The sequence below is a fragment of the Diospyros lotus genome, chromosome 11 (genome assembly GCF_014633365.1).
Source record: "Diospyros lotus cultivar Yz01 chromosome 11, ASM1463336v1, whole genome shotgun sequence".
Lineage (NCBI taxonomy): Eukaryota > Viridiplantae > Streptophyta > Magnoliopsida > Ericales > Ebenaceae > Diospyros > Diospyros lotus.
Window position 1 is genome coordinate 16,386,905 of NC_068348.1, and position 15,860 is coordinate 16,402,764.

Genomic DNA, 15,860 nt, shown 5'->3' on the forward strand with positions numbered 1-15,860 from the left:
CGAACTAGGGGACGATGGAGAAGGACACGAGGGCAACGAGAGAGAGAGAGAGAGAGAGAGCAGAGAAAGGATTCGGGTGAGATAAGGAAGAGAGTGAGAGAGATAAGTGTTTGATTTCTTTTTTCATTATTATTATTATTAATTTTTTTTAAACAAAAATGAAATTTGCACAAGAAATTTTCTTATTTCAATATTTTAAGCTACCAAAAGAGATTTATCATCCCTAATTCATTCTTGAAAATTCATTGTGTTCCAAATATAAAAAAAAAAATTGGTTTTGGAACTAATTTTCAATCTTCATTTTTCTTGCACAACTTTGATCCAAAATTCATCTTCTAAGACTTGATTCATGCAAGTTAGCTCAATCATTAGATATGAAGGCTACATTGTTACAATATTAGTGCAATGATGCCCTACTCCTTACATCTTGACTTAGTTCTCTAATTATTTGATCTATTGGATGATCTTGCACAAATTTATAATTCTTGGGAAGCATACCTAAATCATTCTCATCTTAGAGAGACAATTTTATCATCTTACGCTCTTTGAATTCTCTTAGCTTTCTTTCTAAAGATTTAAAAAATTTCATCATTTGAAAACAAAAGCACAACCAAGTAATCCTAGAGAAATTATCTACTACAACATATAATGTTTTCCACCCAAACTTTTAGTTTGTGTGGGTTTAAATAGATCTAAGTACAAGAGTTGTAGAGGCTTATTGGTTGATATTTCATTCTTAGAAAGCCTAACAACTAGATCAAAATTTCCTGGATTAGGTTTGGATTTACATAATCTAATATATCTTTTATGCCACAAAAAGAATATCCTCATTCTTTACTATTAGGCATTATCTCAAGAAAGTGACATACCTTCTTTCTTTGGGAGTGAAATCTATAGGTCTCTCCCAATAGTCATGTGCGGTAAGTATCCACTATCCATATACAATTTGTTTCTCATTGTGGTCCTCATGCACATCTACATATTTGATAAAATCACATTTTAGGTTTGGGTACCTATCTATGAGCGGGTCCCTTGAATCTTTCTTCATTAGGATCAAATGATTTAACTATTCTTGATATATGTGGATGAGGAACAACATTTAAAATTTTGTGATCTAAATCATTCATCATTTGTATTACCCCTTTGGGTATCCACATTTGCACTATATTACTTCTCTTATGTTGAGGTCTCCATCTAGGTTGTTTCTATTCTCTTTTAGGTGCTTTGTACCTTGATTTGGGTTTTGAATTTTTCTTTATTATTAATACGGCTAAACTTTTTTCTATGGCTTTCTTTGCTACTAATAATTTATCATTTTGAGTTTTTAATATTTTATTTTTTCTTGAAGATTAGCTAATTGATCTTTTAATTTATTTTCATTTTCTTTATTGAGTTCTTGTGATTTTTCTTTTAAATTCTTTATTTCACTCTTTAATTTTTCATTTTCTTCTTTATGATTCTTCTTGATTGTTTTTACTTCTTTCTTAATAGATAGATATTTTATATATAATTCTTCGTATGCTTTTTGTAATTCTTCTAACTCTAAGTTATCTTCCTCTTCTTCATCTTCTTCCATAGCCATAAAGCATATATGTGTCTTTTCCTTGTTGGATTGGAATGACTTACTAGAATCATTCATATTCCATGCGGAAATGATATTTCTCTTTGATTTCTTGACTCTTTTTTCTTCATTCTTCTTCTTTTTTTCTCCTCACATTTGAATGCTAATGTTTTATTTTCATTATACTCTTTGGCATCTTCATTCATTTTCCTTAGCATTCTAAAAATATTTGAGGCTTTTTTGAACCATCCATTCAAATTACTAATTGTCTCACTAAGTCATAACTTACATATTTGATATTGAGACATAAGAAAATCCATTTTATAATTATTGGTTTCTTCATGAATTCTCTCTAATTCATGAGATGTGGAGCATGAAGATAATTTTTCACACTCACTAGGCATTAAAAAACTAAGAATTAAATACCTTGCTCTATGGTCCATTTCTATTTTTCTTAGATCTTCCTTTGACCATTCTTCCTCATATTGAGAGGATAGATCAAATCTATCTCTAATAAGTCTCCATAAAAGATAGCTTATGGAAATGATATAAGATTTCATCCTAATCTTTCAAAAAGTATAATCATTTCTAATGAGCATTGGAGGACTAGAGGGAATTGAGACATCACCTAGAGATCGACTAAAATAAGAGGTCATTATAAGATCTCATCCTAAGATTTGAAATTGATAATCACAAATATTTTAGGACTTGCTCTGATACCAATTGTTGGTCCCTTAGGGTATGGCCACTCAAGATGGGGGGTGAATTAAGTGATTAAAATTTTTCTTAATCTTAATAAATATTATTAATTAATGATTTTATTGAAAAATATATATTTGATAAATATAATAAATTATATTTGAGATTAATAATAAATGTAAGTCACAAGATATAAGAAAAATAAATAATATGAGATACAACACAATTTATAATGGTTCGGTGTTTTCACACACATTTAATCCACTCTCCCAAGATCTAACCACCCTTGGGGTTCCACTAAATCAAAATCACCAAGGTTTCCATAGGTTTACATACTAGCTCACATTGGAAATTAAATATACACCTAGATTACAATGGGTTCTAGGCAATCACTACACTAAGGTTTTCTCCCTAGCTTACCTTGGAAACTAGATTCACCTTTATTTTAACAAATTTAGAAAACATATACAATCCTCAATAATAATTTAAATGTTTACAAATAATTTGTCCACATTTGGACACAAATAAGTAATTAAAAATAAATTATACAAGGCAATAATATTTAAACAAATAAATAAATTTATAACCTTAAATGGAGAAGTTCGGATTTCTCGTAGAAGACTTAAAGAACTTTTCTCCTCTTGCCTTGTAGCTCTTCGGTAGATACTTTGCTTGAGAGTATTTGAGAGCTTTCGAGTGCTTTGGATATGTAATGGAAGTACTCGGATCTCAAAAAATGAGTTTGGGGGTATTTATAAGCATTTTAGCCACTAAAGAAATGATTAATATGAAGTTTAAAATTGAAAAAATATTTAGACTTTCTCAAATAATAAGAAAACATGTCTCACATTTAATTAAAAATAAATTTACTTTTTGTATGAGAAATCAAGATTTAAAAATTCAAATATAAGTTTTTGAGACATAAATAATTAAAACAAGAAAACATGTATAAAAACAATCTCCTTTAATTCAAAATAAATTTACTTTTTGTATGAGTAAGAGAAAACATGTCTAAAACCAATTCTCTTTAATTCAAAATAAATTTACTTTTTGTATGAGAAAGAGAAAACATGTCTAAAAGTAATTCTCTTTTAATTCAAAATAAATATACTCTTTGTACCCACTTTTAATTCAAAATAAATTTATTTTTTTACATGAGAAAGAAATACATTTATATCATAAAAATATTTTTGTTAATCATCAAAACTTAATTAATATGAACAAGTTAGCTCAACAGATAATAATATTGTTCTTTATTTTATGTTATATATAACATTATAATTTATTTTCTTTATAAGTAAGAGTTAGTTCAAATCCTTAGATTGATAATGCATAGTGTCTTTGATTTAACGTCGCAACACTAAGGATAAACTCATAAATTGTCTTTGACTTAACTTCTTCATAATTTATTTTCTTTATAACTTCTGCCTAATGTGCCTAATGTCTTTGACTTAAGTGAGATACCAATTGATAATGCCTGATACCAATTGATACTGTTGTTTGATACCAAATGAAAATAGGTATCACTTGAAAATTATACATGAGAGTTTAAATTTCTCCCCGTCTCTGAGGGTATAAGGTGTATGGCATTTATGTTTTCTCCCCCACATGTCTTCTTTTTTTCCATTTTTGTCAAAAAAAAAATTAGATGTATTTAGTTTTCAAGGTAAGTTAAGGAGGAAACCTTGGTGTTGGTGGTTTTTCTAGAACTCGTTATAATTTAGGAATGTATCTAATTTTTAAAGTAAGTTAGCGTGAAAATCTTAGTGAGATTAGTGGAACTCTAAGAGTGCATTTGATTGTAAGGGTGGAATTTGAGTGAAAAAAAAATAAATTCTAGATAATTGAATTAGCTAGAATTAAATTTCAGATAAAATATCAATTGAAGGTGTTTGATTGGCTTAATTGAATTCCAAAAAATTATCTAAAAATAAATCAAATATACTACACAAAATATTTAAAAAAATCAAATATATATACACAAATATACATACACAGTTTGAGGATGCCATAACTGTCGCTGCCCCCATCGCCGCCATCACTAGCCCCCGCCGCCGCTGCTTTCGCTCGCCCTCTCTCTCGTTCAGTTCCTCTATCTCGCTCAGTCCTCTCTTTCACTTAGTTCTTTTCTCTCGCTCGCCCTCTTTCTCGCTCAATCCGTCGCCGTCGCTTCCCCTCACATCATCGCCATTCACCCCTCGGCCACTGCCTCTCACTCGCCCTCTCATTCTATCGCCCTCTCTCTCGCTCAGACTGCCGGCCGAGCTTCCCCTTATCCTCACGATTGCCGACGACACTTCTTCTCCTTTGCCAAATTGCTGCATCTCTCCTTGGTTGATTTTCCATTTCATTGGAAAATCAATTCCAACCCCCTCCCCCCATGGGAAAATGATTTCTAGTAAAAGTAAGAAAAGTGGGTCACGTGAGTCAAAGTGAAAAAATATTTTTTATAGAAAAATTGGTTAATCAAACACTGCAAAAATTAGAATTTGGGTAGAAATTGGCCATTTTTCATGAAAAAATGTGCAATCAAATACACCCTAAGGATAGTTGAGACTTTGGGAGAGTGAAATAGATGTGTGTGGAGATACTGAACTACTATAAATTAATTATTATTTTATTTTATTTATTCTTACTATATGTTATGACTTATAATTATTATCAATCTCAAATATCATTTAGAAATAATCAGAGACTCACGAGGATATTGAGCTTGCCGGCCAAGATAGAGGAGATCATTTTCATCAGCTTCTCACGTTGGGATCCGGAGAACACATCGGAAATGGATCCCGTCATAGCAAGCCCCCTGCTCCTGCATTCTGCCAAGCACTGATCCTTCCAACTCGCCGTGTGTTACGGGAACACGTGTGAACCTGAACCTTTGCTCCAATCCAAACTATGCCACTTCTTCCACCATCGCTTTCCGAATTGATCAAAACACGAAATCAACATCAAAAGTCTTGAATCAGTGGTGGGTGCATCCATCCATATATATAGAAATGGAATCTCAATATTTCGATCTATTCTGTCTGTCTGTCTGTCGTACATCAACTGAAAGAAATAATGAAATTTGCAATTTCAATTGAGTATATATAATTTTGTTGTAGAAGAAAGACGAACCTTATGCCTCGACTGCCGCGCCGTCGTTCCCTTGGCGGACCAGCGGCGACGTTCTCTCTCAAGCTGCATTTAGTTTAGTGATGGAGGAGAAATTATTATTTGGCGCTTGGCACGCAGCAAATGATCAGTTTCAACATGCATGCAATGCCACACTTAACTAATCGTAAATTTTCATTTAATCAAGATCTATTTTCATAGTGAATTACGTTACATTACACAAATTAAGGTTATTTATTTAGTTCCAAATTTTAATAATTTAATGGAAAAAAAATCATGTGCTTGGTTTTAAAACGCTTTTCATTGGAAAATACTTTACACCCAAAATTATTTTTCATCTTATTTTATAATATTTAGTTTGCATGTGAAAGTATTTTTAAAAATAGATTTTTCCTAATTTCACATAATTTTTTTTTTTTTCAAAAATTTGCTATGATGGGTTATCTTTATTTTGTTTTCATTTTTGTTTTTACAAAATTAATTAAAGACCGAGGAATCGAGAATTATAACTTTATTAGTAATGTTTAGAAAATCAAACCAAGATATCATATAAAAAAAAGAAAAGAAAGAAAGGTTCAAGAGTTAATACTCGGATGGATCATGCTCCTTCAATCAAGATGCAATCTTATAAAATGAATAAGTAAAATGCATCACGCGGCCATCAATTGTTTGGAGCTTTAGCAACAATGGTGAATTTTTAGTAAATTTTTTTAGATTTCAATTGGAAAGGGGGGCTCCTAATCTAAATAATGAGGTAAGTGGCCCATTCCCTACCTAAGGTTGAGATCTTTGGTTGGTTGGTTGGTTATGGTGGCAAGGTGCATTCTAAGGAAATTTTTTTTTTTTTTTTTTTTAAAAGGGCATTATTGATGAGGATGAACTTCTTTATCTACTTTATCTCATGATTGCTCTTATCTTATTTCCTTGTTGGTGGCTTTAAAGAATTGGTCGTTAAAGTTTTTATCAAATATATATATATTTTAATAAAATTATTAATTAATAATATTTATTAAAATTAAAAAAAATAAATATTCAATTCACCCTTATATACCTTAAGGGACTAGCAATTGGTATCAAATCAAGTTTCTAAAATAGTTAAATCCTTAATTTATACTTTAACTTAGAAAGATCTAAATGGCCTCATTCACCAACCAAACTATAGTCGAAAGACTATCACCCTCTAGGGTACCATTCTTTGATGACACAAATTTTTCTTATTGAAAAATGATAATGGAATCTTATTTGATTTCAATAGATTTTTACTTATGAAAAATTGTTAAAGATGGTTTTAAAATATCTAAACCAGAAGAGAGAGATTGGAATGAATAAGATATCAAAAAATATCAAATGGATCATAAAACAAAGTACATAATTTTTTGTTCAAATCTTCCTAGTGAATTTGAGAAACTTTCTGTTCTACATCGCATGAAATATGGAGAAATTTAGAAATAATATATTTAAAAACATAATAAGTGAAAGATACTAAGATTGAGTTTGATTGCACACATTTTCCATGAAAAATATGTAATTATTACACATTTTTTATGAAAAATAATCAAACACTCTTATTTTTTTCATGAAAAAATATGTATGGTACAACCATTTAAAGCTTTTTTTCATGGAATTCATTTTCCAAGGGAGTGAGATAGTTTTTATTTTCTAGGTAATATTACCTAGAATTAAATTTTAGGTAATACAATCAAACACACCTTAAGATTAACTTGCTAATGTCCCAATATGAGGAGTTTAAATTACTCAAAAATGAAAACATTAGTCAAATGAATGGTAGATTCTAAAAGATCATAAACAACCTAACAATGCTAGGAAAAATAATTTCGAAAGTAGACCAAGTTAAGAAATTTCTTAATTCCCTATCTCTAGATATGGAAGTCTTTAGTGATTGCAATATCCCAAGTAAGAAACCTTAAAGAGTTAACAATGGAAGAGTTCATAAGAAATCTATTAACTCATGAAGTAGTCTTAAATAAAATGAATGAATACATGAACGGTAAAAATGATAAGAAAACCTTAGTCCTAAAAATAAATGAAGAGAAGTCACATGTGTGCTATATGGGTATAGAAGAAGAAGATATGGAGTTAGAAGAATTCTAAGAGTTATATAAAGAATTATATATAAAATTCCAATCCACTAAGAAAGAATTAAAAAATTCTAAAAAATCCCACAAAGAAGAAATTGAGAAATTAAAAAATGAAATAAAGAACTTAGAAAAAAAATCACAAGAGTTGAAGAAAGAAAATGAAAGTAAGGCAAATGATCAATTAATCAAACTTCAAGAAGAAAACAAATTTCTAGAAACTCAAAATAATAAATTATTAGTAGAAAAGAATGCCTTTGAAAGAAGCTTAGCGATATTAATTTCAAAGAAAAATTCTAGATCGAAACCAACATATAAGACAAAATGGAAACAACCTAGATGAAAACCCATCCTAGGAAGAGTAACGAGGTGCAAATTTGGATACCAAAAGGGGTAGTCCAAAAATTGAGATCCTTAGAATATAAGATCTCAAATTCTATAAATGAGCTTCATGAAAATGCTTCAACTTAAATGAAGAAAAATGTAAGGGACATGCTTACAAATGAGTGTGTTATAATTGTATAACAATGACACCACAACCTAAGATGAGGGTGAATTGGGTTATTTTAAAAATTTAAACACCAAATCGCCCTGCTATAGCTATCTGTTTTGAATGCAAGCATTGTAATAGTTGGCTATTCTTCAATGATAGGCTGCCAACCGAATGCCAGCTTGGTCCCTTAACTCATCCCCCAAATCTAGGTTATCAAATAGTTGCTCTGAATTTCTCTGCTCATCTAAGGCTAGGACTCATGGAGACTAAATGTTTACCTCAACAAGGATGAGGGCTTTAGTTCCATACACAAGGTTAAAAGGGGTCTTTCTAGTAGATGCTCGGTTGGTGGTGTGGTAGGCCTATAGGATAGCTGAAAGTTCTTCCACCCAAGCACTGTTTGCCTTATCCAGCTTGGTTTTGAGGTTGCAGATAATGACTTTGTTAGCTACTTCGGCTTGGCCATTCACATGTGGATAAGTAACTAATGCCATATGAAGGCAGATTCCCCATTTGCTACAAAAGGCACGGAAAGCATCAGAATTGAATTGTGTGTCATGATAGATGTTAAGGATCCTGGGGATTCCAAAACGGCAAATGATATCCTTCCATACTACATTCTCCACCTTCTTTTATGTGATGATTTCCAAGGGCTCTGCTTCTACCCACTTGGTGAAGTGGTCGATGGCCACAAGTAGAAATTTTCATTGTCCAGAAGCAATGGAAAAGGGACAAAGTATATCTAGCCCCCATTGTACAAAGGGAATAGGCTAGAAAATTTGTTGGATATCTATTATAAGTGAGGAAGATAGCAGTGCATGCCTCTGGCATTTATCAAAAGTTCGAATCTTTGCGAAAGTGTCTTTATGTAACGTGGGCTAAAAAGTCTTACCTCATGATTTTGGTGGCCAATGATCTCCCTCCAAGGTGCTCATTACAATCACCTTCATGTACCTCAGCCAGCACTTGTTGTACTTCTTGAGGACCAAAGAACATCAATAGTGGCATGGAAAAGATGCGCTTCTATAGAATATTGTCTATAATCACAAAGTGAACTACCCAAACTTTTAGCATTTTGGCTTTTGTAGGGTTAGCGGGAAGCTCCTTAGTGAGTAGGTACTGCATAATGGGTGACCTCCAAAAATTCGCTGTGTCAATAAATTGTATTATCCTTGTCTCTTTGCCTTTTTCCATACTTGGCTTCTGGAGGATCTCTATGTGGATTAGGCTTCCAGGAGTATTTCTTGTTGCTGCCAACTTGGACAGTGCATCTGCGTGGTGGTTGAGGGCACGATTGATCTGAACTAGCTAAAAGTCATGGAAAGAGTGCGTTAACTCTCGTAGCTTCTGTAGGTACTGAGTGAGCATTAGATCCCTAGTTTCATAGGTACCTTGAAACTGTTGCACTACGAATTGAGGGTCGTTGTGAGCTATCACCTTTTTTACAACTAACTTTTTGGCAATAGATAGGCTGGTGATGAGGGCCTCATACTCTACGACATTATTCAAACTAGGAAAGGTGAATTGCAAAGAGTACTCCAAAACTGCGTCCTCAGGGGAAATCAACACAACGTCGGCTCCACTGCCTTGCACATTTGAGGCTCTATCCACAAATAATTTCCATTTGGATGGGGATTCTTTTTCAGGTTCTGGCGAGTGAGTGCATTCCACTATGAAATCAACCAATGCTTGACCCTTGATAACTTTTCGTGGCTTGTATTGGAGATCATATTCACTAAGTTCAATAGCCCATTTGGTAAGCCTCCTCGAGTGCTCAAGCTGCTGAAGAATTTGTCATAGGGGGTTGATCAGTGAGCACTATAATGGTATGCGCTTGAAAATAAGGCATAAGCTTTCTCATCGCCATAGCCAATGCAAATGCTATTTTTTTCGTGTAGGGGTAACAGATTTTGGCCTCACGGAGCACTCGACTAACGTAGTACACAGGCCAATCCACCTGATTAGTTTTCTTTAATAACATTGCACTGATTGTTGTTTGGCTGACTCCAAGGTAAATGGTTCAACATTTATCCTATTTCTAGCCTGGTAAGCAGAGGTATTTCTTAGAGATAGTCCTTTAGTGCCATAAATGATTGTTCGCATTTATCATCCCATTGGAAATTCCTCCATCCTTTTAATACTTGGAAGAACAGTAGGCTCTTTTCAACAGATTTGGAGAGAAAACGACTAAGGGTTACAAGACAGTTAGTTAATTGTTGAACTCTTTTTATACCAGAGGGAGATTGCATGGTTAAAATAGCTTGATTTTTTATGGATTGGCCTCTATCTTATGTTGTGTAATAAGAGAGCCTAGGAACTTGCTTGACCTAACATCAAAGGCACACTTAGTTGGGTTAAGTCGCATACCATATTGACAACACATGGGAAAAACTTGTGCTAATTTCTCCACGCGGTATTCCTCGCTATGGCTTTTGACCACTAAATCATCAACGTAACCCTCCATAGTAGTTCCTAGCAGTTCTTTGAATACCTTGTTAATCATTTGTTGATAAGTTTCCCTCGCGTTCTTGTGCCCAAAAGGCATGACCTTATAACAACAAGTCTCGTTTTCTATGATGAATGAGGTTTTTTCAAAGTTACGTGGAAACATGCTTATTTGGTGGTACCCCGAGAAGGCATCCAAAAAGCTTAGCATGTGATATTCCGAAATGTCATCCACCAGACGACGAATTCATGGTAGCGAGTAGGAATCCTTCAGGCATGCCTTATTTAAATCAGTGAAGTCTATGCAGACTAGTCATTTCACACTAGGCTTTTGTACCATTACAACGTTAGCAAGCCAATCAAGATAATGGACCTCACGAATGAATCACTCTTTCAAGAGTTTGTCAACTTCCTCCCCGAGGGCTGGTAGCCTGTTTAAGGCAATATTCCTTTTCTCTTGCTTAACAGGCTTGGCTCCAAGCTTTATATTTAACTAATGGGAAATTACTTGAGGGTTAATCCCTAGAAAATCAGCGAGTGCCCATGCAAAAATGTCTGCGTTGTCCCGTAGGCACTGTACAATTTCTTGTTTTTGTCCTGGCGGTAGTTGGCTTCCTACGTAGACTATTTTTCTTCTTCATTTTCATAGAGTTCGACTTGTTCTAGGGCTTTCATAGGCCGAGGTTTTTGTTAGACCAAGAGGTGCTATGGCACATACCAAGAGGGGGGTGAATTGGCTATTTAAAAAACTTGATAGAAAATCTTGAAATCTTTTTCAAAACAAATAAGAATATATTGAAATATTGATAGAAACTTGAAAGCCTTTTGATGGAAATGTTAGCAATGATAAACAAACTAAATAACACAAGCACAAGAGAAGAACACAAATGATTTATAGTGGTTCAGCTTAACCCAAGCCTAATCCATTATCTTAGCTCCTCACTAAGGATTTTTCAAACCATCCACTAAAACCCCCTACTTTAACCAAGTAGGTCTTCTAGTCCGAGACTAGGAATTACAACCTCCCACTCAAATGGGCCCTCTAGCTATACAAGCTAGGAAATATAAGAAATGTAGAATATGAGAGAATCTAAGAGATGAATCTCTTAGTTACAATGTCTCTCAAAATTAAACAAGGCTTAAATGAATGTATACAAATTTAGATCAAAGCCTTGAAGAGAGAAAAATAAAGCACAAACGATTTTAAATACAAATGAGAATAACAGTAAGCTCAAATTATTTCATTTCCATCCATTAGTCTTCTCTTGATCTCCTTGATATGTATATATAAGCATCCCAAGGGTCTTGCCCAAAACTAGCAGTTATTGAGTCATTGGAGAATTAGAAACTAGCCGTTGGAGATTGAAAAACTAGCCATTACAAGCTTCTGAGAAATAAATAGTTAACAGACAAAATGGGTTAGTCAACTATATTTTCAAATAAAATAAGCCATAGTCGACAGACAAGGAAGTGCAGTCGACTATTGTCTAACAAAATCTACTGATGGTTGACTATCACATTCATATAGTCAATAGATACAAAAATATGAAGAAAATTTTGAATATTATGTGTATACATAGTTGACAGAATAAATAGCATAGTCGACTATCCTTACACAATAGTCGACAGAATGAAATATAGTCGACAGAAGCCACACATAGTCGACAGATCATTCAAGCATAGTCGACTATCCTAGGCCATAGTCGACAGCACAGAACCATATAGTCAACTATCCATTATGAAAAATTGAAAACTCAACTGATAACATGTAAAAACACACTTGATTGATACAAAAGAAAGTACCCCCCATTTGGATTCAATAAAAATATCTAAAAAATCAAAATCCATAAGAATAAAAAAGTAGAATTTGGGTTTTAGTAGAAATTTAGAATTTTGCGATTTTACCACCTCAAAGATATACACTTTCTATTTCTTGAAAAATTCGTTAAAAATCAATTTATCACTAATGAATGTTAGCTATTGAATTATCGGGAGTTAGTTTTCTAAAAAGAAAACATTTTCATATATGTCTCCTTATAAGGTGCTAACCTTCCAGACTTAGAAAAATATGACTTTGAAATCTCAATACTTGAAATTCATTTGTTTTTCATTCTCACAAAGTAATACTTGATATTGAAATTGATTTATGTTTAAAACCACAACCTTGATTCATGACGTAGGGATTGAATAAAATATTATTTTTCATCATCAAAACTAAGTATACAAAAGTAAAACAACAGTTTTAGCAATGCCTATTCTAAAATAGACATGGTTTCTTCAAGTGCATGGGAAACCTTTTTTCCCTTTGCCACTTTGGTGGATGAGATATAACAAACTTGAGCCTTCTTATAGTCGCCCCTAAATTGGCCTACGCCACTAGGAGTTGAGAATTTCATTAAGAGATAGTTGGGATGTATGATTGCCTTCATCGCCCCATTTGTATAAGTACGCCAAGGATTCGAATTGTTAAGCGTGAAAGATGGGATCTTCTCTCCCACTATAGTCAAGAAAGTGTAGGAGTTTAAATTTGGGCGAAAGGGCATGATTGAGCACATCCTTAGAAAAGATGACCTGTCGTGGCTGTGCATTGTCGGATATTGCCCATGCTACTTTTTTCTCGAAAACATCTTTAATCAACCTTTTGATTTCTATACCCTAAGAAGTTAGAAGGGACCTTGGTTGAGTATCCTGCTCAGGTTTGCGTGCTTTTTTAGTCAATGTTGTGTTTCCCACGATTTCTTCTCGTCTAACACTTTTCCTAATGTTGTTACTATAAGACTTCTACGGCGAGGATTTGTTGTTGAGATTTCAGGGGAACCAATGGTGGCTGTTGTAAGCGTGCCAAAGTGTTAATACGAACACAACTTGAGGAAAGGGCTCTAAGGGCTTGAGCTTTTCTTGGGATTGGCAAGAGCACATGCAACAACCCAAATAGATGTTGTAGTGCTTTGGACTTCTCTTTATCACTCTTTCTCAATTCTTTATATCTTTGTTCTAGTCTTTGGAATTCTTTAAGGGACACAGTGGAGGATTTTTTGGCTCTAGAGGTTCTAGGTATGTCGGCCTATGCCTGGTCACCTTCAGTATTCCTTGGTTGAGTTGGCTCAAGGGTTAAATGTCTAGAGACCAGGTGTGCGGGAGATGTAGGTGTAAGATATGTTTGCTCAATAGACCAGTCTTCTTGCACCGATGGGTGTTGTTCATCGACTACCCGGCTCCCTTGTCTTCTTTGGGATGCCATAGGTTTTGGAGAGATGGTCCACAAGTGCTCCCTAGTAGTGGCCTCACGTTGAGATCCCCTTGTTCAAGTAGACCTCGTTCCCTTAGTCATGAATAGTGGCTTCTTGTTCATTCCCATAGACAACGCCAAATTATTGTTGTTAGACTACAACAATTAAATTTATTTTTCTTGAAAACAACTAGAGCAGAGCCCCTTAGTTAGATAGTGAAGTTTGAGGTGCCACTTAGAAGATCAACAAAGGTTGGGCTCAATCCGTTGTTCAGGAGAGCTGTGGCTTCAGGGGACTTGGATGAGTCTTTGGGTCAATTACCCTTGGAAAGTCTTTGGGGGACCAAGGTCAGGAGGGTCCCAAAGAGCCTTTGAGGAAGGGTTTTGATCGATCCTCTTGGTAACTGCTCCGAATGGATCTACAATCATAGAGACAATCAAAAGGCACACGCGAGCCCTTTGATGCCTAAGTCAAACATTGATGTCTGGAAGTAAATATGCAAGGATGCAGATGATGTGTGAGTTATATGTTAGTTGCGGATCTTCTAAGGAGTAATCTCCCAATGGGTAAAGCATAGTCCAGAGTCTAAGTCTTCAGGTTAAAGTTTTTTGAGAGAGGGTGTGAGTCTAAATAGGTTGCCCAAAGATACTTTTACTATGGAATAGGTAGATATTTATAGATACTTGGTGGTGGGACCCACGTAGCAAGTGGTATGCAAATGGGAATCTATCGACTCTCTAGGGAAGATGCATCGGGTAAGGCTAGAGGGTTTGGAGATATCTTCGAGGTGAAAGTGCCCCGATGAGCGTCTTCGAGTGGGTTTGGAGGGTTTTCGAAGCCACTGGGTAACTTAGGCCGGGATGACTCTGGGTGAGCCTTTAGGCCAACCATGTTGAGACTTGACTGCCCTGAAAGACTCTTCAAAGGTTCCAGGGGACTCTTGTCTTGGGAGACTCTCAGGTGTCATCCGAGCTCTTACTTGGACTATTTTCTATGAATTTTGATTTTTTTAGACACCTCACAACATTTGTCAAATTTTTACTATTATAATAAAAATCATTTCTGCCAAAATGATTGATTTTGTAAGAAAAACCATTTAAAGCATTAGACATCAACTTATAGACACTTTTAGTGTTGTCACGTATGTTTTAACAATGATTAAAAAAGTATTTAAAATAATAAAATTGTCTAAAAACAATATCAATAAAAGTATTTTTGTCCAACAATTTTTTATATTAAGTGTTAAGGAACTTTATCTCAATGTAAAATTTTACCACATTATTTTTTTATTTGAACTTGTATCGTTAACATGACTTTTTGAAATTAATTAACATTATAAATGTTATGTCATCTATCATTACTTAATTAAGGTAAAGAGCACTTAAATGATGGTGAATATGAATACTTTGTAAGTAGAGTACTTGTAATTTTTTTTTTTTTATTGTGGGGAATCGAGATGTCCCCAATACACAACCTTCAATTGAGACCATCACACCCTCCATATAACCCCCAACCTTGGCCACACGAGCACATAAGCGAAGCGAGTAAGACCTAGTCAGAACCTGGGACCTGACCCCCGAATAGATGCAGATAATACACATAGCTATGCGGATCCAAAATTCAAACACACAATCTTATGGTACCCAAGATCCTGAACGTGCACGGTTGGACCATGTGCGCTACCCATTTTCATTGGAAAAAAGTTTCTTTTTTTTTTTTGGTTGCCTATTCACCTCACAGCCAAACAAGTTATATGTCGTGGCACATTGATTTTTGCCATGGATTTGTTTGTTTTGAGCTTTTTGGCCTTCATGTGTTGTTTTCACAGTGGGACACATTAAACAGTTCCAAACTGGTGTTTCTGAATAATCAGAAGCCCGTCAAAGCTCGTCGCCCCAATGCCTCAGGCTACAACTACATCGTATGTGACTGAACCTTGCGAAGCTACATCATTTCTTCTACTGTCTCAACTACAAAGACAAAGTAAGCCAATTCTCTGTATTCGAGAGCACGAGCATCAGGACCGTGCAAGGGCGGTCATCGCAAGTAAACCAATTCTCCCTCAAAACAGATCATTTCTTATCCAATTATGCACTCTCTCAATAACATTCATTTCCAGACATAGTAAGTGTCCAACATCAAGACTAATCAAGCAAAAGGCTCTGACCCGAACAAAGGGGAGGGGAGGAAACCTGTTTTGAGCCCGAAGAAAGCCCAAC

At 34.5% G+C, this 15,860-nt stretch overlaps 1 protein-coding gene across 2 annotated transcripts in view; it reads right to left on the bottom strand.

Annotated features, from left to right (window-relative positions):
• Positions 1–11,335: 11,335 nt before the first annotated feature.
• The window catches only part of LOC127813368 (flavin-containing monooxygenase FMO GS-OX-like 3), a 29,374-nt gene continuing 24,849 nt past the window's right edge, over positions 11,336–15,860 (bottom strand). The window contains exon 8 of one of the 2 annotated variants that reach the window (XM_052354312.1): positions 11,336–11,798. In XM_052354312.1, the coding sequence (XP_052210272.1) occupies positions 11,782–11,798 (17 nt within the window). In that variant the 3' untranslated portion in view covers positions 11,336–11,781. The remainder of the gene's footprint in view (positions 11,799–15,860) is intronic. The other variant, XM_052354311.1, reaches the window with a different exon arrangement.